Source organism: Fopius arisanus, unplaced genomic scaffold (genome assembly GCF_000806365.1).
Source record: "Fopius arisanus strain USDA-PBARC FA_bdor unplaced genomic scaffold, ASM80636v1 scaffold00094, whole genome shotgun sequence".
NCBI lineage: Eukaryota > Metazoa > Arthropoda > Insecta > Hymenoptera > Braconidae > Fopius > Fopius arisanus.
In genome coordinates this window covers 407,593-435,540 of record NW_011887833.1, presented here as the reverse complement: position 1 = coordinate 435,540, position 27,948 = coordinate 407,593, and the positions used below count along the sequence as shown (strand labels likewise).

At 37.7% G+C, this 27,948-nt stretch overlaps 2 protein-coding genes across 11 annotated transcripts; one reads left to right on the top strand and one right to left on the bottom strand.

Annotated features, from left to right (window-relative positions):
* Positions 1-496: 496 nt before the first annotated feature.
* On the top strand, positions 497-6,325 carry LOC105270778 (homeobox protein GBX-2). Its single transcript, XM_011311932.1, has 3 exons — positions 497-755; positions 1,568-1,846; positions 5,708-6,325. Exons 1-3 carry the CDS (start codon positions 497-499, stop codon positions 6,292-6,294), a joined length of 1,125 nt encoding a protein of 374 aa, XP_011310234.1. The 3' UTR covers positions 6,295-6,325.
* On the bottom strand, positions 6,304-27,865 carry Rbcn-3B (WD repeat-containing protein Rbcn-3B). 10 transcript variants are annotated; one of them, XR_892595.1, is made up of 17 exons: positions 27,747-27,865; positions 26,571-26,979; positions 26,360-26,502; positions 24,931-25,121; positions 24,667-24,812; positions 23,791-23,817; positions 23,182-23,272; positions 22,039-23,009; positions 21,755-21,960; positions 21,484-21,621; positions 21,256-21,324; positions 20,653-20,748; positions 18,505-20,087; positions 18,265-18,357; positions 17,972-18,169; positions 17,467-17,771; positions 6,304-6,325 (listed from the first exon to the last, which is right to left on the bottom strand). XR_892595.1 is itself a non-coding variant. In XM_011311934.1 (16 exons), exons 2-16 carry the CDS (start codon positions 26,966-26,968, stop codon positions 17,586-17,588), a joined length of 4,530 nt encoding a protein of 1,509 aa, XP_011310236.1. In that variant the 5' UTR covers positions 26,969-26,979; positions 27,747-27,865; the 3' UTR covers positions 16,101-17,585. The 10 variants fall into 10 exon arrangements, 8 of the variants coding, with proteins under 8 accessions (XP_011310236.1, XP_011310235.1, XP_011310237.1 ...); XR_892594.1 differs by lacking the exon at positions 6,304-6,325 and adding an exon at positions 11,825-12,287; XM_011311934.1 differs by lacking the exons at positions 6,304-6,325; positions 23,791-23,817 and adding an exon at positions 24,411-24,431 and having other exon boundaries at positions 16,101-17,771.
* Between the last annotated feature and the right edge of the window lie 83 nt (positions 27,866-27,948).

Genomic DNA, 27,948 nt, shown 5'->3' with positions numbered 1-27,948 from the left:
GAGCGGGCTTTCGCGAATGCCGTGAGGACCAACATGGCGGCAACCCAGCGACTTTTCACTGAATTGTACTCGTGTTTGTACAGGACAAGAGGAGCATAACAACGGGGTCATTGGTGCATCGCCAGCCAATCAGCCGACGCCATTTTCCTCGGGGGGAATGCCCCGCCCACGGTCGGTCACGGGGAAGGGGTGGGACAGCGGTGGGTTATCCTCGACTCCAGAGTCCGTCAGTCGCTCGTCATCGGGCCAACAATACGTACCTCCAATTACCGTACATCCGCCCCAGTAAATCAGTCCTTTGAAAATTTGAATTCTCCCGGGAAAATTACGCGCGAATTCAAAATTTTTTGCGCGGTGTGACGAGTGGAAATTTCAGTGATTTTTTGAAAAAGTGGAGTTTGAGAAATGGGAATTTGATTTTTGGAAATTTCGGGTTTGGGGTGGATTTTTTTTCTTTCCCCCATTCTTGTTTTTTTTTTTTTTTTGAGTTAAGGGGATGGAGTCGCCTCCGGTGGAGGTGAGCGAGTTGGATGTTGGATCGGCGAGTGATGAGGTCGAGTCCATGGAGACCTCAGTGAGACCTTCACCCAAACCTTTTACTATTGAGAGTTTGATTGGGAATAGGGGACACGTTGTTGGGGGGGAGAGGCGAGATTATCGGTGTGATAAGAATGGGGAGGGAAAGGGGAGTGAGAGGGAGAGGGAGTTTTTGTATCAGCAGCATTGTTTTGCGACGGCTACCAGTGCACTCCCCGGTAAGTCAATAAATTCAAGACAAATATATTCCTTGTAAAAAAATATCTGTTGAAAATAACTCCAGAATTAATTATTTTCATTTTATTTATTTAATATGAAAGTCCCCGATTTTTCATTCACAATTGCATGCTGGAAAATTTATTTACATGAAATATCGTCGGGCATGAATTTCGGGATATTGTTTTAATTTTCAGAATAAAAATTGAGCAGAGATTTATTTGGAATTGATGTCAGCAAAGCATAAATCGATATTTTCAATTACTCAGTGATTAGTATTTTCATTAATGGATGGAATAAGAAGTAATGAATTGGGTTATCTAATAGTGGTAATTATTTTGTGGGTCAAAGTAATTTAGAGATGATGAATATCAATTATTTATCGATTAAGGAATGAAATAAAAAAGTTACGGGTACTGGTAATTGTTTTATGGTAATTACTCCATGGTGCCAGACAAAAACAAGTCATTTGTTTCAAATCACCTTGAATTTACGCCTCGAAAAATATTTTTAAACATAAAAAAGATTTTTAAACATAAAAAATATTTTCAATAATTATACGTTTTCATTCCCGAGTTATCACTGAATATCTCATAATCGCTGAAAGCTAGTGATATTTCCATAATGACCTTTTTTCTAGCTCTTATTTTTTTCTATAAAAAAGATATTCACCAAAAAATGGCTGTCTCCCTCGGATTCCCAGATATTATAAAAAAAAAACTGATATCGAAGAAAATGCAATTTATTTCGGTGCGGATTAAAATATTCTGGATTGTCTCGTACTGAAATTAATTGTTGGAATAATTTGTTCTAGGATTTGCGATGCCACTTAGTTTGTACAGTGCCTGGTTACCAATGCGAATGTACGGTGGTGGTGTACCTGGTGGGCCTATTCTGCCACCTCATCTGTCAGCAAGTTATCCTGCCCATCAGAGCCATCAGGCCCAATTACCCCATCACCTCAATCTCAGTTTGAATCATCTCCAGGGAGCTGCATTCCCTGGACATCGAGATGCTCAGGCCAATGGACTGACTGACAGCGAGGACGAAGGAAGTCTATCACCCGTTCAAGATCTTTCAAAATCACAACATGGTCAGGAATTTTCCACATCTTTACCCCTCAAAAATAATTATAATTATTCATCCTTCCCAATCATGACCCCAACAATGATTAATAAATATTCTTCGATAATTATTATAATTTATTTCATAATTTTGGAATTAATATTCTTAAATAATTTCTCCAGATTTATTTTTTATCGATTCTATCTCAGTCATGTAAAAATATTTAATATCATTTGGGGAATAATTCCGGAAATAATTCAGAATAGGAAATGTAAATGAAATACTTCCGCTTCAAATCATCTAGTGGTCTATAAAAAATAGAAGTTATCCCTCCAGTGAAAAAATCCCAAGTACTAATTACTCGAGTTTCTCGTTAATTAAAATTCGATTAGTTGGTGGAAAGCAACATCTTTATATTTATCACACGATATACGCTTCCCTTATTCCCCCAATTTACCTATCGCAATACTCTATCTATAAACTGAGTTTCGATTATCCGTCAACACCGTATTCCGGGTATAATTGACCGTTGAATCATGAGCCGACGGTTCAAGAAGATCCGTTGACACATTTCGGAATATTTTGACGGGAAGTCCCACAGATTTCACCGGAAATAGATTTTATTTTCGAGTTCAAATCGCCGGAAACGAGTTCCAGTTAAAGTTATTTGATAAATAAAATTTACTGTTACTTTAAATAAATGTTAGTGAATTAACTGAAGATCAGATGATGGAATTTCATAATTTCCATTGACAATAAAAATAATTAATTCATACATTTTAATTTTCCCTCTTTCCCCTACTCCCATAAAAATCGCAGTAGAAATTTCGATTTTTCCCTTTTTAAATGCAATAATTGATCGATGGGAATAATTATTCGTTGCTGCGGGTGTTGGAATTATTGATAAATAAACAAATATCTGTTGGAATGACAGAACGGTAAATAGTTTAGCGTGTGATATACCTGGGATCACGTATATCGCGACTTAACGACAGCTGGTGAATGGTCGATCGTCATCGATCGGTTTATTGATGTCTGGCCGATGACCACTTCGTATGCACAACGAATTCCCAATTTTCTGCGAATTCCCCATTCACTCGTGACGTCACACGTACGGTAATGCCGTTTCTCTGGAAAATGAGTCAGTGAATCCCGCGATTTGTTTGAAAAAAATTGAATTAATTAAAAAACGAATAATCGGGGAAATAATTTAATGAAAATTATTCGAAATATCTGAATTTTTCCCGTCATTCGGTTTTATAAAAAAAAAAAATGGAATGAAAGGAGAAAATTCGGGGATTTTTGCCGCTTGTTTTTTAAAATCTTATGGGGACTTCCGGTTGACGAGAGGAGAATGAATGAACCGGCGAAATTAAGATCCACTTGACTTCGTTGAGAGACGAATTTATCCCGGAATGAGAATGTGTGTCATTTACCCCCGGAGAATAATCGATCTTTCACTGATGGATATTTGAAGCCGACGGCGTCTTAATTATTCACGTCTCATTATTAAACGATTACTAATTAGTAACATGGACACTTGACGATTAATTTATTGTAATTTAGTTTTATGGGTTGATCCGATGGAATTCGCACGAGTCGTCAAAAGTTTTTATCAAAAATTCCTCCTCCCTCGATTCACCATCTGTCGGGGGCTATTTTTTTTTCCACAATTTCGGGTGTTTTATTCATTGGTCAGACACCCCACAATCCCAAACACGACATGGGAGGATCGAAACTTCCCTCAAAGTGCGGAACATCTAAAAAGCCAAATTGATTTTTAAAAAAAGGGATACACAAAAATTCATCGCTAATTGACCTCGAGATTAATTTCAGGGATTAATTAAAATAAAATGTAATGTAATTAAATTTCCACGAAAACCAATTATTCCAATTATAATGAATAGATCTTCTCTTTATTATAAATTAAAATGAATGATTTATTGAAATTGAGTGATTGGGTAATTTGTTAGAATTGAAATTAATTGTTTTTATGGGAGTGAACTATTTCGATTGAGAATAATTATCAATAATTTCTGGACAGTGAACTCGTCTATTTTCAAGTACTTTAATTAATGAAAACGCAAATGAGGTAAATCGGGTCACCAGTGATTTCCAACATTTTCTGAAATCTCATTACGAGAATCAGATGTTCCAGTGACGGATGAGTCCTTGGTTCAGGATGATGTAATTCATTTAATCACTGAGAGACGAGTCTAATTCAATGTAATCGAGTTAATTAGACACGCCGATAGATGCGAGAAATAATGAATTCGAGGGCTCGAGATACTTCATCTCCAGGTGAAACTATTGAATCCGAAAATTTTCGTGAAACGACGGCTTCCGGTGGATGATGGGCGATTAAATCTTGATCGCAGAATTATAATTACGGAAAAATGTAATTAACATTCTCAACTCACAGTTAAGATCTTCCAGGCTGAATTTTTATTGTCAATTCTGTTTTATTTGTTGATTGTAGAATTTTAATTATTTATTTTATTTTATGATTTTTTATAAACATTTGCGTATTTATTGGTGTACGGTCGCGGGTGGATTAAATTTTCTTTGAATTTTTTCCGGAGTTGTGGATAATCGGAAAACTTTGTTGTAAACAATTAATTGGAGTTGATTAATCCTGTTAAGAAGTTTGAGGGATAGTTTGAAGGCACGTATTTTATGAGAGGAAAATAGCGCGTGGTTGGCATGAATTTCTATGAGTAAAGACGGTGCACTACAAATTCATTGATTTTTAACGAAAAATATGGCAGTGTAAAGACGCCATTGTATGACCACCATAGGCTTGAGTTCAGAGTACCACGCGGAAGTGACCGGACGAATCGAAGAGATTTGAATAAATAAAGAGAGCATAATATGAGTGGTAGACTAAACGCGTGGCTGATTTACTCGTGTTATCACCCTTGTTTTCCCGTAAGCGAGAAAATCCGATTTTCCATTTTCCATTTCCCATTTTCCAATTTCCATTTTCCATTTTCCATTTTCTAGTTTTTTTACCGATCATGACACACATTCGAGATTCCTATGGATAAATGGGGACGGGTAAAAAATGATTAAAAAATAATCAAGTATACTTTACTTTTTTTTTTGCGAGATTCATGAAGGGAAAATTCAGGGAAATCCGGAGGTTTTCGTGGAGAAAAAAAATTTCCGTCGAGAAAAAAATTTTCCGGGTAAAAAAAATTGTAATCGGAATATTTTTAAGAAATTTTCAGAAAATTTCTGGGAAACTTTTCAGAAAACAAAATTATTTTATTTTATCGGTACATATAAAGGTTTTGAAAAATTTTTCAAAAATTTGAATAGGATTTTTTTTTTGTAATTTCGATGGCGTTTTTTTTTAGAATATTCATAAAAACCTTTCCCAAAAATAAAATTATTTTGTTTTCCATTTTTTTTTGTTTCAAAAAAATATTCCAATTACAATTTTTTTTTACCCGGGAATTCAGGAAAATTATGATACCAATAGCTTTCTCGGGAATGCTTTATATCCAATATCGCGAGGTTGAAAAAAGGGTTGCGAACCCGAGGTGACGCGGCTCTCAAATATTTTATGATGCGATCGTATGTTCTGGTGTAGTCGTTGTTTTTCGCGTCCTTTGTCTTTATGTGTCAAAGCATTTAAAAGTTCAGTTGGCACACGACAGGAATTTTCAATTGAAGGTTTCACCTAATGAGTTCATTGCATCGTACAACGAGGTAATTGCACCGATAAAAAAATATAACAGGATTTCGACATCTCCCGAACGCACCTCAATCCCAAATTTCTCTCCAGGAATTCGTTCCTTTAATAATTATTTTATCCAGAACGTACATTCCATGATTTCCAAAGTTCCAAGCCCCTGAAATAATTCAGGATCCCCGAATGTTCCAGGTTCCGAGAGCGGTCGAATATCCCCGGAATCGGAGGAGGAAGGTGTGACAGTGGACCCAGGTCTATCCCAGAACTCCTCGGTTTCTCCAGCCTCCGGGAACGCGAGCAAAGGCCGTCGAAGAAGAACGGCATTCACGTCAGAGCAACTCCTAGAGCTCGAACGTGAATTCCACGCCAAGAAGTACCTCTCCCTGACAGAACGCTCCCACATAGCACACGCCCTGAAGCTCTCCGAGGTCCAGGTGAAAATTTGGTTTCAGAATCGCAGGGCTAAATGGAAGAGAGTCAAAGCGGGTTTGACAACGGGTGGAGCGGGTTCAGCAGGTCGACACGCAGTTCCTGGACAGCAGGGAAATTCAGGACCTAGAATTGTCGTGCCAATTCCTGTTCATGTCAGCAGACTGGCAGTCAGGTCACACCATCATCATCTCGAGAAGTGCCCGACGGGAAACTCCGGGAGACCAACTGACTCACTGACATCTGGACTTTCAGGAAGACTTTCTTCATCACTCGTTGGTGTGTCACATAGTCTTGGATCTGGTGGAGGACTCAGGGCTTTTACTGCACCTAGTTCCTCGAGGAGGTAGCTGACTGTCTAATTGTCATCCTGGTCTTCACCTGGTGATCATTAAATTATTCAATTAATTACAACAAGATGAAAATTTCAATGGAACTCTCTAAAGTCACTTGGGTGTTTCTTCATCACTTGATTATTACTCGGAGTTTGGATTTTTTTTTTCAATGGCGTTACAGAATTTTTTCACAGAATTCATCCCTGTGTGGAGATGGGAATTAGTTCGAGGAGTGATGACGAACAAAGCATTGAATATTTAATGTATTCAGCAACGGATGGGCGCACCCACAAATCCAACCTTGTGGTTGTCATCTCGAGTTAATCCGATTTTCATGTGATTTTCGAAGAGTTTGAATGAAATTAATGAAGGATACATTCGTCCTGATGTTTTATTAATAAGTTCTCCTGAAGATATCGCTTGACCGTTACTCAATAAAATGTGGCGATGGAATCGATACCTGTGGATTATGTCAAGTGAAATATTATCGTAACGTACGAAGATGAAGACTGTACATAGAGGGGATCGTAGATTAACCGATGGAAAGATTTATTTGTGATCTCAAGAGCTTTTCGAACTTGATCGACTGGGAAAGATCGCCCTAGTGCTTTTCTTTTTCTATTAACAAATCCATAGAAAAGTCGTTCTTAATTGAGGGGATGGAGTGGTGAAAGAAATCTTCAGAATTGAATTTTTTTTCGATTCCTTTTGTTGTTGATTTTTTAGTTGATTTTTTAATAAATTTAGGGGCGAGATAAAGGGAACGGACTCATTGAAATTCGATAATTTTTACTGAATTATTTTCACAGTAAAATTTCTGGATTTTTTACTCGATGAAAATTTCATATTCGAGATTCAATCATTTGTGGCTCTTGGATTATCTCGATATTCCGATAATCGATTGTGGTGAGAGACATTTCGAGGGATATTTTCAAAACTTTAATTATTTTAATAATTTGGTATTCAACGCGCGATCGATAAAATCACTTGGGGGTTTAAATAATTTTTACCCGTGATGAACAATTTCGTATTGATAAATCGATCCTTGGAGGAGTCTTAAGCTGCCTCATTACCACTTCACCCCGGGTCTACAATTTTTTCTACTCCAGCAATACTCATCATTGTAAGAATAATTATTTATTTCCCCCTAAAACTGTAGATAGCCTCGTGTATAGCAAACCCCATAAACTAAATTATCTAGATCAATAAACATAAGCTGTAAGAAACGTTATGTATTCGAATTTAATATATAGTTGAGAAAATTCTCAAAAACAATTTGAGAATAAACGAATTATACGTTATGTACAAAGACGCAATAAACTCGTGTTAATAAAATGAAAAACCTGTGCCCCAGATTAATTGATCTCCACTATTTTTTTTTAATGTAAATTTTTAATGACACCAGTTGAAAATGATTATGAAAATCGATAAATACCGATTTATCTCAACAAGTATTGTGACAGTTTTGACAATTGGATGTTGACAATTGATGGTTCTAGGTCTTTTCATGGGTTCTTGTTCGTGACGTGCTCCCAGGGGCACTGAAGGTGTCTAAACCCCTGAATAGACTGAAAAGGGCAGAATGAAAAAAAAAATAAAAAGGCAGGGGGTGTGATGTCAGACTCGATGCTCACCCTTGGATCGGTAATGCATACCTACCGCCTTGAAATAAGGGAAAATGAGGAACTGTGACATAAGGCCTCTGCAACTCGTGGGCGTGACTCCATATGGCTCTTTTGCGTTTTGTCCTGACTGTTTTTTTTTTTTTCATGGGTAATGCCTAATTCCTTTTATTTATCGCGCGGTTATTGGGCGGAGGTTCTGCGCAAATTTTTTTCTCTTGCGTTTTGCATTGTTGGGGCACGTGCCAGGTGCTTGATATATTTTTTAAAGCGGATACTGGCTTCCGCAGTTGAAGAAAAATACTGCAACAAAGATTATCCACAGCGCAAGATAATTTCTCTAAAAAATTCTCAAAAAAATTCTCAAAAAATTTTCAAAAATTTCAAGTGAATTTATTCTCATTTTTATTTCACGTGGAAATGAGAGAAAAAATTGATAATTTTTATTGAATATTTCGGTGCAGACAAACCGCCTGGGATTTTTATTTAGTCGTCGACAGGGCGTGGCTGGAGTAGAAGATGATTTATCTCTGTATCACACGGTTAACTGCCAGATTAAACGACCACGGGTTTCCTTTCGGTATCAACTATTGTGTCTCCACTAAAACTACCCTCTCAGCCCCAACTGAGTAAAAGGGAGAAATAAATATGGCGAAAATACGTGTATTGTCCCCCCATAACGTTTTGATACATAACTAGAATAGTTATGCACTTTCGTACAGTGGCATATAACTCCTGGTCATTAACCCTCGAAATGATCGATGGCCATTATAATATAGACACATTTTCTCTCTCTTCTTATTGTTCACCCCCCAGTAAGGGCTGTACAAACCCCCAGTAGATTTAACCGGCCTCGATCTTTCCTCAGCCAGTGGCCAACATCGATTTTGTTTATTAATAATCCAGTGATAACCTGATCGATTTAAACAACCAGTACCACTTACAAAGGGTTGGGGTGGGTTGAATTAATTGAAGGACGAAGCAATTTTCACTCATTAAATATCATTATTCGGTGGAATAATTATTTGTCTTGTTAAATCTGTTGATAGTGGTATTTAATGCGTTGAATTAAGGGAAAGGGAGAAAGTCGTGTTCAATTCAGAAAAAATAAATCTCATTTGCCCGCCCCCTTTTCCCAGGGGACAATTTGCGGGGTTTTAGTGTCCCTGATCAGCTCAGAAATCACCCCCGGAAGTGGCCTATCAACCATTGAACTCTGACCGACGAGTCACGTGATGGTTCTGTATACATCCGGGGGTAATATCGACACAATGACGGGTACAGGGAGGAAAAAATAATCTGGAGGAAGAAATGTCGAGAGGGGATGGCACTTCATGTCGGTGATTCTCTTTTTTCAGGGGAATGCAGGGGAAAAAATTCTATTCATCAATTGAGGAGACGTTTGGGGGCACTCAAAGGAAATCTGGGCACGGGCTTTTTCATCTACAATTTTCACAATTGCTGGCACTACAGCAACTTCTTGGGGATGCGCAGTCTGTGGAAAGTTTTTCAGTTGTCGCGTGCCGTTATTGTGGTCGTAATGGACAAACGACTATTTGTCATTGATGATTTGCGAGCCAACGACAACTCCCACTTTTTTCTCCATTCTTCAGGGCTTTTCGGATTTTCTGGAAAAATACTCGGAAATTCGGAAAATCTGGTGTCAAGTGGTGAAATATACCATAAGTGTATTTTTCTTATGCCAGTTTTCAGCCGATATCTCGGAATCGGGGGGAGATACCGATATTTTTATTGATACCTTTTTTGTGCCTCTCAACATTTTTTATAAAAAATGTATCTACAAAAAAATTCCTGGCTCTCTTGGATTCCAAGATATACGAGAAAAACTGGCTCGAAAAAAATCATTCTTCATTATCGATCTCTTTTTTTCACTTTTAAATAATTACATTAATTTTATTCCATTAAACAATTCTCGACAATCGAAAAAAAAATAACAAATCCTGGAATTCCAAAAAAATATTCCATGTATTTATTTTTTTCACAGATAAATGGATATGAATTGTTGTAAAAAAATGATAGTTTATGAAAAATGGAAATGGTTTCGATTGTCGATAAATAAATTCACTTCCCGAGAAATCCCAGGGAAAATCATAATGAGCATGAAAAAAAAAAAGAGGCAGTTGGTCCCCGTTGGGGGGAGAGTAATTCGTCTCGGACTTTGGAGTATCTGCGCAATTTCACGGCCACTTCGGTTTTGAGATCAGGCAAATAGTCCTGATCCCAGCCCCTGGGGTGAGTGTGGGAAACAGCCAACACTCAGCCAGTGTTCCCCAAAACGGTACCAATAAAATATCTGTGATTTTTCCAACGTCACCCCTCCAAACCCCCAAAAAAACGCAGTGAAATAAAAAAAATAAAGGGGTTGAATTTATCACCCCGACTAGAATAAAGTCCAGAAAATGGTTATAATCGTTAGGCGAATTGCCAGAGTGTTTTCGATCTCGGATCGTGAAAATTGCTGGGGAGAAAAATACGAGAAAAAGGTGCGTCGTCACCACCCACCGCATCCCAACGGTCATTTTGACCTGTCACTTACGAATGACCGATTCACAGGAATACTCCAAGTACACCGCAATTATCCGTAATAAAAATTAAATTAAGAATTAAATCAAAGGATAATTAATGAATTAAATCGAGAAATCAAAACCGATTCTCCAGGAATTGAAGAATGAAAATACTGGATTTTTTAAGTTATAATATTCCTTCTCCAAAACAGCCGACAAAAATTCCGAGAACTCATTAATTACTGAATAATTAAAGCCCCGAGTAACAACGCGACATTTTATCCAATAATTTCTCCATCACGAATAATGTAACGAAAGTGGAATTAAGTTGAAAATTGCGGGAAAAAATTACTCAGCAATAAGACAAGGGTGCAGAAGGGGTGGTGGAGGGTTATGAGAGCGAGGGGGGGGGACAGACAAGAGTGGTTAGGGTGGAAATTTTCCCCCTTCTGCACCTCACGGGTGACTCCGGGGTGTAATTGCTGGAGTGGGCGTGTCAGAGGTTCGTGGCGATGGGCGTGGCTCACTGATTACACCGCGGCGATACTGATATCGCTGGCAAACCGCTTTGTCCTCGTACTCAAGACGTACTCCAAATTTACCCCTCCCTCTCCCCCTTCCCCACAAAAATCCCTATTTCATTGTATATGCTGGTTGCAACCCTCCGGGACACTTTTCCCGAGACGCCTGTGACGTTCCTAATGGAGCCTGTCCCACTAATTTCGTTATATGACCTTTTAGAATTACATTTGTTATTTGTGTTTTTTATGTACAACATTTAGTGAGGATTTATAATAATTTCAGTTGAATTGATTATATGAATTTTTTTAAAAGTGGTAATTAATGCCGGGAATTCAAGAGAAATCTAATTAATCCTCGGAATTTGACGGGGTAATTTAATTTTAATTTGTTGTAATTGAAAATTATTTATTCCCGGGGAAAAATGTAATCGGAATATTTTTTCCAAATTTTCAAAACATTTCTGGAAAACTTTTCGGAAAATTTCTATTTTGAAAAAAAAATCGGGAAATAAAATAATTGTATTTTTGGAAAATCTTTTGAAGTTTTTTTTAATAATTTGGATGGCGTTTTTTTGAGAATATTGAAAAATAAAAAAATTAAGAAAACAGGAGTTCAATTAAAATTAAAATTATATTCACAAAAATTTCTAGAAAATTATAAAAAAAAATTTCCGAAATGATTTTTTGAGAAATATTTCAAAACATATTCCAAAAATAAAATTGTTTTGCTTCCCGATTTTTTTAGTTTCAAAAGAAGAGATTACCGAAAAGTTTTCCCGAAATGTTTTGAAAATTTTCAGAAAATATTCCGATTACAATTTTTTTTTGCCCAGGCCCCTGAAGGTCAATTGAATTGATGATTGTACTGATGGGTGGAGTGGGCTGGGGGCAAAAGCTGAGTCAAGAGATGAAGAGATGAGTCCAGTATTTTTTTTCTTCCATCGAAATCACGAAATGCTCAAAAATTGTCCTGGAAGTCCCCATGGCGATGGGAATTGGACAATTTCTCTCCGTTGAACGAGTGGCACTGGTTTGGCCGACAATAAAAAACAGTCCAGTCAGCGGGGCGTGGACCAATAGCCAGGATATAACCCCAGGGCATATATATACCCCCAATGATGCGCCGACCAAACACTTTATTCTGTACACAGGGAAAAACTTCCAAACTCAGTCATGTTGAATTTTAAATTTTCCAAAGTGTCCACCGGAGACTTTTCCTCCATCCAGAAACTCCAGGAACCCGGAAAGGGTGTGGTTTTCTGTTTAGACAATATCCCCTGACTCTCTCATGCTGTTAAATAAATTTTTCCCTTATTCCACCTTTCCACCCGTTTATTAAACTGAAAATAATAAATTATATAAGATTAATAGATTAATACATCAATAAAATAAATTGACTTAATCGATACGTCAAGAATTCCACGGAAATTTCGTTGTGCGAAATTTTTTATTTTGAGGGCAAGTTTTTTTTTTGAATTGCTAGAATTTTTTAGTGGTGTACCGGACAATTAAAAAGCCAATGGCGTTACGTGTTGAAAAAAAGTAAAGAGACAGTTTCATAACTGAAGACTGGGATCTCCCTGGCAGATGCCTCTTTGGTGTCGCCGACGCTCAAGACGTCGTCTGCATACGTAAAAATTTACAACGCATGCGACGCATCTGTATCTGTCTTTCATTGTGTCGCTGATTTTTTTTATCCCTCCCCCTTATCCCCCTGATTTACCAGTCTATACGAAATTCCAAGGTGATTTCTCCCTGACAAAACAATTGATTTTATCCTACGATTGTACATTTCAATTTAATTCAGAGAATAAAAAATTGGATTGACATTCATCTATTGTACTCATCATTCATGCAACAGACGGAAACTTTTATATTTTCGGAATGCGTTTTTACTGTTCGGAAAATCAATCCGCGAAGAAGAATTTTTTTTATTCTCTTTCTTTACGCAATTCGCATGATGAAGAAATATTCAGTCGATATTTTCATTTTGATTGATCGCGAATTTTTACCTCATATCTCGGAATTGAAGGCAGATAGCAATTTTTTTGTGGGAATGTTTTTTCTAGGGGAGGATGAGAGCTCGAAAAAAGGTATCCATGAAAATATCGATATTCCCCTTCAGTTCGGAGATATTCCCTGGAAATTCAGTAGCGCAGTGGTAAACTGGGATGTGTATTTTTTTTCGAAGCCAATTTTTTTTTGAATATCTTGAAATTGGAGGAAATTAACAATTTTTTTATAGATACCTTTTTTGTAGCTCTCATCCTCGACTATAAAAAATATTCACACGAAAAATTCGCTATGGTCCTTCAATTCGGAGATACTGGCTAAAAACGGAATTGACGGTGAAAAAAAAATCCACTTTGCAACAATTCTTGTTATAATTAAATATAATCAGAGGTTTATCCAGATGATTTCTGCGTTGTCATGGTGTCCCATTAAGCTCCCAGTGAGTTAGAAAATTGATCCCCAAAAAAAAAACTGATAATATTGTAGAGTCATGGTCCTCGCAAATTGTTGATCCGCCCTGGCGATGCTGAATCTCGGATCCCTCAACGAAGCGAATTAATTCATCACAAATTTTCTGTTGGCATTCATCTGACTGTACCCCAGTGATTCTCCAAGGAAACATTAACCATTGACTATTGAATGAATATTGCACTGAGAATTCGGAGATCCGAGGAAGTTGAATGTAAAATTTTTCATAGAATCCATTATGGATGAATTCATTAAATCATCGGATCCGAGTGGTGCACTTCGCCCATTAAATCATCAGGACTTGAAATCACCATTTGACTTCATGAATAATAATATCTATCGAAACATGGAGGATAATTAAAAGCCAATAATCCAAGCTCGAAAATCCCTGACGAAAATTCTCCTCGTTAAGTCACTGTACGGAGAACAATCACCTGTTAATTATTTAAAGATCATTCAGATCGCTTGTTAATCTACTGGTCACTAGCTTCCATTAATTACCGAGTCATTATCCCAGTATCTCCAATGGAAAATTCGCTAACTGCTATTGATTTTTGTATAAATAGAACTTTTAACGGATGATATCATCTGGTATTCTCATGATTCCGGTGATGAATTATTCATTTTAAAATGTCTACTCCATTGAGATTATAATTATTTTTTATATTCACGTAGAAATCGTGTCGATGCCATAAAATAACTTGAATTACTCTCAATAATTGAGAGCAGTAATGCATCCACTGATTTAATTATCCTCCACAACCTCAGTGACGAAAAAAAAATTTTTTCTTCTAATTTCTAAAATGATTAATTAAATAATATACGAGTTATGATCTCCATTTGTTAAATATCTTCCAACAATGACTTGTTCGCAATTTCAGAGCTTTTAACCTCTCCCCATCGAATTAAATTCCCGAGGCATTTCTTTTCATACGACACGAGGGTAGCATTTGGAAAAGGAGAAAGCCAAGGGGGTGGTCTACCATAATTTCTCCTTGCAGCTCGCCCATGCGCCCTTGTACATACACAAATTATCGTATCATTAATAATTCACGTGTGAGTTAAAGTACGCGTAAAACGCCTAGAGTACTAAATTATTTATAACGTGTTCTAGGCCCCGTTCAGAGTTTTGCCTATGGCCATCAATTTTCTCTATGAAAAATTCAATTTTGCACTGGTGTAGGATCAGCCCAGCCGTTTTCACTTTCACTGCCATCCAGATATATTTATTCCGAGTTGATTAATCCCTTTTTGTGGGCACTTTGGAGTTAATATCACCATGAGATTACAATTCAGTCATGAATTATTAAATAAATATCGTGGGAAAGACGAAAAAAATTTTTCATTATTTTTCATTATGATTTTTTAATCATATTTGCACAATCACGTCATTGCAATCGATCGAATGAATTACTGACACGGTTTGATACATTCTATTGATTTGCCGACATTTCGTCCCGATTTTAATTAATAATTGGTAATTATTATTTTTATATCAATCTCAAATGCAGCCGCTTGAACGATTTTCATTAGTAATTCCCCCGGTTCTCGAATTATGAAGGATTGGATGGTTATACTTCATTAATTTTAATAATTCAATCGTAATTAATCGGGTTGAGTCAATCAATCCACTCCATCCAACGAAATCCAATGAGGGCATTTCATTTAGATGGTTTGTCTAAAGGTTTTATGCGTTATAAATGACATTTCTCAGTGGAAGAGAACAGAATCGAAATAATTTAGTGAATCGTCATGGCAAGATGAGATAAATCAATTTCATCATTTTCCCACCGATATTCACTTCAAGATATTCCAGAAACGTGTGCCAATCAATGAATTTCGAACTCATTTTTCACCACGCGAATTCCAAAAATCTTAATGAATATTTAATTAATTGAAATTGAGTTATTACAGTAAAAATAAAATGGAGACAGCAGAACGGAATCGGTGAACCATGAAATTATTCGAATTCTCGTTTATCCCGCGGCATTTAGTTGTCAAAAGTAAATTGACAGTTAAAAATCAATTCAGTGTAAATTCTTGAGTGAATTCACTTCTAATTCAGCTGATGTTGAATAAATGCTGGAGTCTCGCGTTATCGTAGGGTCGGTATCTGAGTCAAAGTAATATGTATGATAATTCAAACATGCCCACACCTTATAATGGTCCGTTGTGTATCAAATAATAAGGGCCTCGCCCCATTCTACAAATTGGATTCACCTCCCGTTCAATCTCACATCTCAACCAACAGTTTAACCTCGGGTAATTGTATTAATAACTCGAAACGAGCTCCCATTCACAAAAGCGCTCAATGAGGTACAACTTGCAGCCAACAATCTTATCATCTCATAATCTCAAATTCAAAAGATCTTCCTCCTCCTCAAGTGTCGAGGATTTGAATAATCGTGTAAGATAATTTATCACGGAGGAAGATTAATGAGTACTACTACCCGATTTAAACCGATTCTACTATTTTTTTTATGAATGGCATTTTTTAAATTCATGCCGAAAGAGTAATGACTTTAATGAATCATTTACGTGAATTTGTCTTTATATATTATAATATATTTCATCGACATTACACTCTTTATTATCAATACATTAAATACATTTGTTCCATCATTACAACTAGAATTTAACAATGAAAAATAAGAATTGCATAAAGCGTGTTGTTTTTTTTTTCGTCACAGTTCGATCGATTGTACATCGATTCACTGATTCGTTTGGAAATGGATCTGGTATCGATATTTTGGGAGGGAATATTCGCGGGTTCAATTCAATTGTATTAGAATGTATCCAATAATTATGACACAATCCTTGAGTTATCAATGTGACTATAAAATAAATTGCAATAAAGCATAACTCCATTACCAATGGCTCGTCGATATTTTTCACCGACACAAGCCAGAGAAAACGTTTGAAAATTAATTTATTATAAGAGGTCAATTAATTTAATCAACGAATGCTCGAGTTTTTAATATTAATTGCAATATTACCGAATAGTCTTGTCCGTTTTTCTGAAACATTTGCGAAATGAGATGATTTAATGCTCAATATTAAATATTTAAAAAATCGAATTGTCATGTTCCATTTATTTTGTCGCTGAAATTGCATCGGGGAAGTACCGAATTAATTGAATTAAGGACAACGAGCCATTGATCGGCTGAAAAACAGAATCTGTTGCCTGGTGACAATAAATTTATAATTACTTAATCTTTTCCGATATTTACGATAACAATAATTTAATTCTTCACACTGACACGTGGGTATAATACTAGTAGGTTAGGACTGGCTAGTGCACGTGAGGGAGTAATTACCGACGTTAATTAGTCTTTTGATATTTGAATATTTAACATAATAATTATATTACCGGGAACTTTAGTCCTTCGTTTTATTGTCGGTGGTTAACGTTTTTCTGTGTAATAGTTTTCGCAGGTGATTGATACTTCGATTGATTGAAATGAGAAAAGAATTATTTAATTACCGATTTTATTTAATTGTTACCTTTCTCGTCAAGGAGGAATTCTTCTCGAATTTTGATTTTTTTTTTTAAAGACCAAAGGAAATTATCGATGATTGAGAAAAAAAACCAAATATTTTTGAATGCTTCCCTATATTATCATATAAAAAATCTATTTTTATTCTAATTGGATAATGGAATAAAATGACTTTAATAATGCATGTACAAAATCGATAATTCCCCTGTCTTTTCTCGAGATTTCTCGCAGGAATGATTTAACCGATTAAAGTAATGGTTCGCTCGTTTAATATTCCTCACTTCATTCAATCCATAGTCCATTCAATCTGCGATACATACTGTAAATAAATAACAACCTTACTAAAAAATTGAATGATGAAGTGAAACGATGAGCAGACTCTTTAACAGAATTCAATAATTAAAATCCACGTGATGTGTGCTCGATTCCAGCGAACTGTCGCCCATAACATTTTATATACATTATCGGGTATTTTTGGTATTTACTTTCAGCATTCAATAGCTTAATTAGAAAACAAACAATAGTGAGTTTATTAATTTACCTTTGCTATCCTGCGTTCAGTCAGCTGACGATGAAATAAATTGAACTATCAACTGGAAAAGATTTTTTTTTTCACGGAGAAAATATTTCCACCGCTTTCTCTTATCACTTGTTAATTAATTAGACATTGAAACGAGTTTCAGATCCGTCAGCCAACATGAGTGTGACAGTGCGATTATTTATCCAAATAAGACGGGCCAGCCGCATTGGATTTAATCTTGCTACGTCGTTTATTGGTGCAGTGCTATATGATTTTACACAGCGTGTCTGGGAATTTCCTAGGCCGAACATTCCACTGCTAGTTTGCTGGAAATAAAAATTACGAGATCGTTGACTCTCCCGACATGCCCGAGATTGAAAAATTTTCAAATAGGATTGATTTTCGCACATTTTGAGAATCTCATTAAATAATGAGAGAATCGATTATTATTCAATAAAATAATTCCTCAAATATCTCCGATGAAATTCACCATTGACGTTATGAATAAAAAATAGTGACGAATTACCTGCCAGAAGCATAATTTATTTTCAGCGCAGGAATAGCTGACTAAGAATTTTCCCTCCGGTGAGAAACCGCAGGCAGTAACTGGCCCTTGATGGGCGACGACAGTCTGACACTTGACAGTACCACGTAACTCGTACAGAGCCAATTGTCCACTTTTACTACCAACCGATATTCTCCTCGTTGCTGAACAATGACTGACCTGAATCCGATGCAATCAATAATCAATAAATAATTCTGTCATTTAACTGGTCTTGGATCATTTCGAACACATGTTAAATATATCGCATTAATTACCTGATTAAATCTGCAAACTGCTGGGAATACCTCGTTTAATGGTTTTGTCTTCAAGTGACCTGGATCCAGACAGTGTAAAATAATGTCCATCACCTAGAATTGAAAAAAAATTTTAAAATCTCAATGTGAGAAAATTTTTCAATTTTTCAATTGACTGTACCATTACTGCAGGTCATGACAGTAATTTTTTGGAAACACCCAAAAAAGGGAAAGAAGAGGGAAAATATTTTTTTATCTCACCTCAACCAACAGATCACTCATTTCGCTCTGCATTTTGTCAATCAGCTGCTCGACGATCCTGAGAATCTCGGGTTTAGCCCTGGCGAGAACACTAGCTCCTAGGTTGACATTGAGAGTCTGAGCATTCTGCTGTAGGGTATTGAATCTGGCGACTTCCCTGGCCATCGTGGTGATGAATGCCGCAGGTCTAGCAGTGGCAATGAGAGTTAAAGCATGCCGGGAGGTCCTGCAAGTGTCAGCAGCTGGAGTCAATGGAAGTCCATATGTCATACTCGGTACGAGCTTGTCAGCATCACAGCACATCTCCAATAGTCCCAACAAGACCTTAGAGACATCGAGATAGGGTTCCCAAACAGTGAATCCCCTTCCAATGAGATCAATGGCAGCTCTTCTGAGTGATGTGTGCAGAGGAAGTTTTGGTGAGGATGGGGCATGTAGAAGATGCATGAGTGCCATGCTTGTCAACCTGGCGAGATTATTATTACCAATGCCAAAGCCCTCCACCACTGAGCTCTTCCTCCTCTGGTCATTATCTCGTTTCTGATTATTAGCAGCGACATCCTGTCCAAACTCAGCTCCAATGACACCGAGAAGTACGACAGCTGTTGTCTGCTTTCTCTTGAGCTCAGCCACACTCGAGGGCTTTCTGGCAACGCAGATCTCCTCTGCCAGCTCCTCCTCCTCGTCCTCTTCCTCCGGATGTGTCTCGACGACTGGAGTAGGACTGCCGGGAGGTGGTGAGTGATTCTGAGGTTGGGGAATTATTGGCTCTTGTGTGCTGTACATGGGTAGATACTGGGACCAATTGTCAACAAGGGCTTTTCTTCCTTTGGGTCCCATTCTCCCGAGTTCTGCCAGGAGAAGAGCTTGTGCTGCCTCTCGAACCTCGAGGCACTGGTGTTGCCATCTCCTCGCCATCATCTCCACCTGCAGACGCTTGAAGGTCTTGGAACCACCCATTGCTGTGACTTTATCAGGAAGGAGGACACAGTGAAGAGTCGCCAGTAGACTCCAACCTTGTTTTATCTGCGCTTGCTGCACTGTGAACATTTCCTCGTTTTCCTCCTCTGCTTTATTCCAATTGACTCCAGCTCGATTACCTGGTCTATGCATCTTTCGATTGCGCTCTTGCTCTGGGACGAATGTCGCGTTGTTCATGGACATGAGGGTATTGGCGAGAGCGACCACTGCCAGGAGGTGATTGCTGGTGAGGGTTGTCGAGAGCTCCCAGTGGGCGCGTGCGGTAAAGGCTTTTGTCAAACGGTCCTGATGGACTAATTCAGCTGGCAGACGTTGTTCTAGTTTTGTGGCTGGTTCACCAGCTGGCTCGAGATGTGTTTGCCAGGTTGGCAGGAGGAGAGACATGTAACCTCCTTTTGATAATACCCCAAAGGACACTGGAACCATAGGTCTCAATAGTCCCAGCTTCCCTTCACAAACCCTGTCAAGATCTGGATCCATGCCCCACGCATGAAGAAGACTCAGTAATACTTGTGCAATCTCCATCGTAATGTTAGGCTCACTAAAAGGCCCATTCCTCTTCAACGGATTCCTCGAGCTTTCGCTGTTGCTCCAGCCCTCACCTGTCAAAGTTCTCTCCCATTAAAAAAAATTTACTAATCTAACCACCGGTACCATAACCACAAAATCTGGTAGTGTACTGACGCGATGAGAGCGTGCAGTGCTAAATTATCTCATTATATAAATAAAATAAAATAATTATAACGGTGAAACTCCATCAAGCAGTACTGCAAGTATTCTAAGACATTGAAAATATTAAAATGCATGAAATAAATGAACAATAGACTAATAAATTCGAAACGAATGATTAGCAATGAGTGTAAATGTGATAACGCCTGGAAAAAAAAATATCAAAACACATTGAAAAATAAATGTCAAACCTTCAGAAGCATTTGAAAAAAATAATGAGTCGAATATTTTTTGAAGGTTCGAGTATTTCGAAATTCAGCGAAAAAATAAATTAGTCGTCTATATTTCGGTGGACGTAATGGAACACGTAAAAGTGTCTGTTGTAATATGAGCGATCGACATTTTTACAAAATAAGCCAAATAAAACATGACACTCCAGTGCAATACATGCGACGATCGAGAGAGGGTGAATGATCTCTCTCGACGGCAGACCTTTACCATCTAGTGTTGACGGTTTCAGGCCAACACTCTCGACCTTTGCCTGCAACTTTGTGTGAACATTCTCAGCACCCTCCTTCATTTTTGCCAAAATACCTGTGGATGGAATTTCGATTTTATGTTCCATAGAAATAATTAAATTTCCACGTACAACAGTAAAACAATAAAAATTCCTGGGGTCAGTCGAGGCAAATCTAGATAATTGTAAAAACTCTCACTCTCCTCACCCTTCACAATTTTCAACGCGAGATTTATCAATAACGACTTTCCCAGAAATAATTAACCCTATCCCACTGCTCATTCTTCTGACCCCACGATCTTCTACAAAAAAAAAACCACAGGAATGATAAATTCTGCCTAGCGCATTGGGATAAACTGAAATTGTAATAAATGCATGACAAATAAAATAAATGAATCCAGTGATTAACGATAAATGATTAATGGGTTGAGAAAAATAATAATAAGGCTGTTAAAAAAAAATAGCATATCCAGGAACGAAAGCTATCCTTTAATGAAAAAAAGCATGAACTGAAAAGTGTCGGCGGGGGGCGGCGCTAATTGAGAAAAAAAAAAAAAGACATGAAGACGAAGAGATCACGATACCGTGTCGATCTTTCTCCTTGAGAATTCTCTCCATATCGCCCGCCTTATCCTTCACACGACCGAAAAAGTCTGCAAAGTTATGAGCAATTATTTAATCGTACGATAAATGTTGCATGATTACCATAATGCAGCAGTTCAATAGAATTTTTTCGTTGCTCAGAATGTTTTCCATAATTTTTTTCATATGCTCACGTATAGCCCCATGTGTTGCAATTCATGCAGGCTTACCTGCAATTTTTTTATGGGCATCAGGACTTGCTGACTGGGTCAATGCAGCAACTTTTTGATATTCAGAGGCAGAAATCAGGCCCTGTGCCTCCAGTGATCCAGGAGACATCGCGCCATACTCGTCACTCAATAATTGTACTGTATAAAAATATTGTGAGCAACAAGTATTTGGATATTGTACTCATTACCTTCTTTGCAATCACAGAATAACATTTTATTTTGGTAAACGATTTTACGAGAAGATGGTTAAAAAAAAATTGGATGTTCCTACCTATTAAAGCTTCAATATCGAAGAACATAATGTGACTCTCCGGATCTTTGGGATTGCTCCTGAATCCCTGGATCATGAGCGGTGCTCCCTTCGACTTGATCTGGTTACCGTGGTCATTCCCGTGGCCTCCGTGGAGCTGCTGGAGCTGATGGAGACCTCGCTGCGTTGCGTGTCGAATCGCTGATAAATTCCGATGCCTCAAGCCCCTGGAAAATTATTGTAAAATAATATCCCAATGACGAGAAAAATGAATAATGAACGCATGAGTTGAATATCAATTATACCTGAAGAAATGAACGGCAGGATTAGCCAAACCGAGCTCACCCCCAGCAGCGGATCCCCCAGAAGCTGCGATGGTATTCTCATCACAAGCATAAAGCACTTCCTCGGCGATAATTCCATGGAGAACCCTGTCCAGGTGTCCAGTCTCCATTTGCCAGACATAGACAGCTCCATCAGAGCAACCGATAATCATGAAATCATCGAGAGGTCTCCACTTGATGGTGACAACGGGGAACAAGTGTCTCGAAGCCAGAACCACACATTTACGTTCAGCCAGAGAGAGAAGAGTCACTGAATGATCTGATGCAACACTGCAGACGCATTTTTGAATTCTCGGGCTGCAGTTGTCCGGGGGTACCATCAGCTGGGTGATTTCACCAGCGTGAACGCAGAATCTGTGAATGAGGGTGCCAGCGTAGAGATCCCAGAGGCAGACAGCAAAATCTACAGAGCCTGACACGAGATGAGCCTTGTCGTAACGTGGAGCTGCACTGTGGGGGTACAATAGACAGTTGACACGACCCGAATGACCCAGGAGAACCTGGTGAGGTGGCCAGTCATCGTACTGCTGGTGATTTCCATGGAGAAGCTGAAGCATAACTGTTTGCGTCGCTGGAACGATTATGATACTACCATCCTCACGTCCAACTACCAATCGACTCTGTTGGGGTAGATAAATACAAGCTGTCAATTTAATTCCATGGCTGTCTCCAGAATCCAGCTGATCCAAAATCCCCACAGGCGGTGGTTTCATATCCTCCCAAGCAGTTTCCAAACTCGTCTTTATCGTCGGCGCCAGTGTCGGTGGATTCAATTTATCATTCTGAGTTATTTGGAGCAGCTGCTGGGATGTCACCTCGGGCACTGACCAGAGGATCACAACACCCTCGCTATCGCCTCGGAGTAAGTACTTGACAGTTTTGTTTTGACGCTGGACAGTCACGAGGCGCATCGCCGGAGGACAAGACAGAGGCTGCGAATAATCAATTGCATTCAAAAATAATTTTATCTATTTTTTTTTTTTTGAGAATTTGTGATTGCATAATTCATTCAGTGATTTTCAAAAATTTGTAAAATTATTTTTAAATCAATTTCGAGAGTCAATAATTATGGAATTATTTGAGATTCACTCTGCGCTGATTTACCTTATCCCCTGGTTGTGTCAGAATGCAATACAACGTTGGCTGATCATTATCGACCGACTGCTGATGGAAATTAGTGCTGTCTGCCACGCTACTACACACCCAAAAAAAAAATTAATAAAATTCCATCCCCTCACATCCCACGTGGTGTACCATTTACGGATATCTTCTACATATCCATAAACAGTTGATCACCATTCGTTGGAATGCACGAACACACAAAAGCTAGCACACTCGCATTTCTTTGTACTAATAAAAAATGAATAACTCAACGAATCGAATCCATTAATGAAAATAAAAATTTCAGCAAAGTACCAAATATTATTCCTCAATCGAATCATAATTTATCGGATAATTCGGATGTTCGTATTGCACAAAAAGCTGCCAGAAAGCAACAACAACGTAAAAATCTGAAGAAATTTCGTGCTGGTGCATAAAAGAATGGATGTAATGCAATTTTTGATGAGATTATTGAAAATATTTAGTTTTCCCAACCGTTTCTAGTGATACACATTTTATGGCATGAGGAAGTGAAAGAGTGATGATAGATACGATAGGACAGGCGCCAGAGGTAGAAGATTATCATATGTATAATGGTAATAATGGGGTTACCTGCTGAGAGCCTTGCCCTTCAGCTTGCTACAATAGACCAGGTCCCCCGGAGATTGTGGTAGTAATGTTAGGTGATAAGAAACATTCACCAAAAAAAAAAACAAATGATGATTTTTGCGTTAAATATCGAGGGAACTGATGATTGAATTAATGATTATATTCATGGTTATTTCAATTGTATCTTCAATGTTGTGGAGATCCACTGAAAAAATTCTAATTATTGCTCAGAAATGAGTAACTATCATCTAAAAACTAGATTTATCGGTTTAGAAAATTTTCTTAATTATCTGATTGAGTGAATGATCAGAGACGAATGAAATGACAACAAAAGAATTAATATGTGCATTGCCAGCAAGTGTTTTCATCGAGCAGCCGCAATTTAATTTGATTAAAATGAGTAAATTAGTTTAATTTGCCATTTTAAAAACCCCAACACCAATGCTAGAATTCTAAATGGATAATTTCATTTTGTCTGGATTATTCTACAAGTTTATTATCAACATATTAATTACCAGCGCGTTAATATTTATTATTGGAATCAGCAAGTTCTCATTTTATTCTAGCGAATATATTTTAGTTAATGAATTCATAATATAATTTCGACGTGCAAAATAATCTACCTTTCGAGCTGTACCAGAGCCCTACAACCAATGGAGAAAAAAAATAAAAATCAGTAATTCAAGGAATTCAACGAGAAAATAAAATAAAAGTCTACTCTGAATTAGTGGAGACATGTCACTCAAAAATTCATGGCAAAGATGGGATTTTTTGTAATTTCATTTGATAGAGATAAATAACATAACATTTATCGGAGATTAATTGAGTTGTAAGACGAATTATGTGGGAAATTTAGGAAACAAGAATTGATTTACGAACTTTGAGGGTAATTTATACAGATATCCGTGCCCCTCGTCGCTCCAGACGATGACTCTGTCAGCTGACAGGAAATCCCCGGCCATCCATCGTTCACCAGGTCGTGCTGTCACCGAACAGAGGACTGAGAAATCTCCAGCGTCAAATATCTGTATAAAATCTCCACTGAGTTAAAGCTCCCAAATGAAATTGCAATGGATTCCACAAAAATCATTAATATAGGTCAAACGAATTTTTTCGTTGATAATATTTGTAATTGCTAATTACCTGCCAGTATTTTGAGCAAACAATTAGAACTGTTCTCTGATTGTAAGGGCAACAGGTCATCGCTAGTGCATTGAGACACCGGATTTGTTTGCTCTCGTGTTCATAAAGTGGTTCGCTATTGCGATTTTCATGTCCCAATAACGTCCAGACTTTGACAGTCCCAGTGGTGGTGAGTGCAAGTACCACATCATCTTTAAATAATTTGAGTGAGTTGTCGCTTGATATTTAGACTGAATCCTCGATAATTACAAACAAAGCTACATTATTCTCATTTTTCTATGACCCAGAACATCTCTCAAAACTTAAAAACTCTCCCGCATGCCCGAAGTCTCCATTCTGTCAAGTAATTCCCTTTCGTAAAGACAAGCACATGCTCCGCATGATTATTCAATTAATTAATTAATGGAAAATTATTTATTCCGACCACATGCAGTCTCTTCCGTTTAAAAGAATTCATTTGAAAATTCAAGATGTTTATTCGTGTCAGTAGCTCCAATTTAAATAAATATTAATTGAATAATTAATAACACTATTGCATATTTAGTATATTGGGGTGGAGTGACGAATCGAGTTTTAATTGTTACACGTAGAAAATGAATGATTGTAAACTGAATTTATAGAAAAAATTATCTCCAATAATAAACCAGAGGTGAGAAGATGGTGTTACCGCGATATCACGTTCTCTCCCCCGAATGAATATTTATAAAATGAAAATTAATGAAAAAAAAATTCCGAACATTGCGCATGCTTGAAGTAATCACCAAAAAAAACATTCTCATTAATTCGATTATTAAATACTCTATACTGTGCATACTTACGAAGTGTATCGTATTGCTTATGTAATTATGAGATAAATGGCGTTGGGAGAATGGTTTAATGTGGAAATGGTTAATGATTAATGAGAGATAATGAGGAGGCAGTAGAGAGATATATACAGACTGGTTAATCGAACATAATCGATCATACAAAATACCAATTAAATCAAAATAAATATCTCCAGCGGGATAATGAAAGATAACATGAAAAAACGATGGAAACCTAAAGAATTTGAAATAAAGAGACTGAGTTATCAGCTCTCAGGGCCCCAGCCCTTTCTCTTTCAAACGTATGTACATGCTGGAACATTGTAATTATCATTAACTGACGAAAAGAGATTTATCCAAAAAATCCGAGGTGAAAAATTCGGTACAAGTCTTTTCCAAGTGTCAATTTTGTTTGTCCGTGTGAGAAAATATCTTTCCTGTTAGTAAAAAAAAAATCCCAATTAACATTGCCAATAGTAATGACTTTATCGTTCCGTTTTCCAGGTGGAACAATTAATTTTTAATTAATTTTCCGACTTGAGAGACAAAAAATTAATAAAGGATAAATAATAATGTAAGATTATTGATTGAGGATAGAAGCGTAGGTGTGATGAAGTGTAACTAACTTGTGTGCACGTAGAACCGACCTTTCCGTTGGGCCGGGCGTAGCACGTGGAGTGCGCTGATCCAATCTGGATTAACACGAGAGCTCAGGGTGAAGAGAACTTCCAGACTGAATGGATCCATCACCAATACTTCAGGATAATACCTGAGAAGTAAAAAAAACACTCAGTCAAATGAAATTATGTATAAAATTTCCTCTGCTGAAATTCTTACCCAGAACAGAACAACCTGACATCCTCTCCACCGGCTGATACGTAGGGAAGCATCTGCGTGTGAATATTATTCAATTTAACGGCCTCACGACATTTTCCATCCACCAAATCCCAGGTACACATCTCCCCGCTCTCGCTGCTGCTCACGATATAATTCTGCTCCATTATGACACTCGCACGACTCAGGCACATTATCGGTGCAGTGTGTCCAACTAGCAGACATCTTGGTGTCATCTTTAGGGTGTCCGGGTCGACCTGCCAGAGGCAGATCTGTCCGTCGTAGCATCCCGTGACGAGTGTCTTCTGATCCCTCGATAAATAAATACACGATATGCAGTGAGTCGGTGCTATCCTCCCCCAGAGGACTATAGGCACCACCAGACTCGGGCCCGCTGTCATTTTTAGTCAACCTGGAAGCAATTATTACTCAAATAATTCGTGATCTTTATTCCCATGTGAAACGAGAGTAATTAGCATTCTATTAGCTCTCAAGGCTCCGCGGGATTGCCACTATTGATACCAGAAAACATTTTTAAGAGGATCAATTTTATATGAGCGTCGATGGTTGGAGAATCCCAGTGGAGAATCTGGTCTTCTGGATTCTCCTTGAAGTTTTTACATTGAAGTTTCATGGAATTTTTTGTGACCCTGTCCCAAGATAATGGGATAACCGTGGAGGAAGTACTCTCATTACACGTGATATCATCTCGTATCAATTATCAGGGGTCTCAAGGACACAGTGAAACAACAATACCCGTTACTCTTTGTTTATCTTATTCAACACACAAATGTCAGACTCTTTTAAAAACTATTGTTTCCCATTTTTCTCGGGTTCAAGAAGACTTTCGGTTCGGATGAAACGATTTTTTTATATTTCATTGAGAGACAAGTCATAAATACGGATTCTGCAATTCAAGAAAAAGGAATAAATCTGGCTGTTATCAATGAAAAAAAAAAGAAACAAATTTTCGAAGCTCCAGATGTTTGTGATGATATGATGACGAAGATAATTACGGCAATCACGAGAAATTGACTGAGAAAATAACAACCGCCTGACGAGTCACACGTCACTGTCAAATCCCACACTTGTCGTCATCGCCTCGATCATTCGCTGTATTCGTTGAATTTTTAAAAAATAAATACCATTAATGGATGAAATAATAGCGAAATAACTCACCAGAAGGGATGATTGACGACGACTAGCGGGTACACCCGCAGAAGTGGCTAAAGTGTGTCGAAAAACACTGAAGAATCACCTACGAGAGCACTGTTGGTGCCATTTTGGAGTAGAGTGAACGATCAGCTGTTTCCAGTCACTATGCGCATGTATCATGCGCAAATCGGTGACACCAGAGAGGATTGACTAAAGTGGAGGCTCA

Excerpts from the sequence above, each read along its gene's own strand:
- LOC105270778 (XM_011311932.1), top strand. The coding sequence starts at position 497 with ATGGAGTCGCCTCCGGTGGAGGTGAGCGAGTTGGATGTTGGATCGGCG. Across the intron at positions 756-1,567 it reads GGCTACCAGTGCACTCCCCG|GATTTGCGATGCCACTTAGT; the intron begins GTAAGTCAATAA and ends AATTTGTTCTAG. Across the intron at positions 1,847-5,707 it reads TCTTTCAAAATCACAACATG|GTTCCGAGAGCGGTCGAATA; the intron begins GTCAGGAATTTT and ends CGAATGTTCCAG.
- Rbcn-3B (XM_011311933.1), bottom strand. The coding sequence starts at position 26,968 with ATGACAGCGGGCCCGAGTCTGGTGGTGCCTATAGTCCTCTGGGGGAGG. Across the intron at positions 21,622-21,754 it reads CGATATTGAAGCTTTAATAG|TACAATTATTGAGTGACGAG; the intron begins GTAGGAACATCC and ends ATTTTTATACAG. Across the intron at positions 17,772-17,971 it reads ATAAATTATGCTTCTGGCAG|CAAACTAGCAGTGGAATGTT; the intron begins GTAATTCGTCAC and ends TTTTATTTCCAG.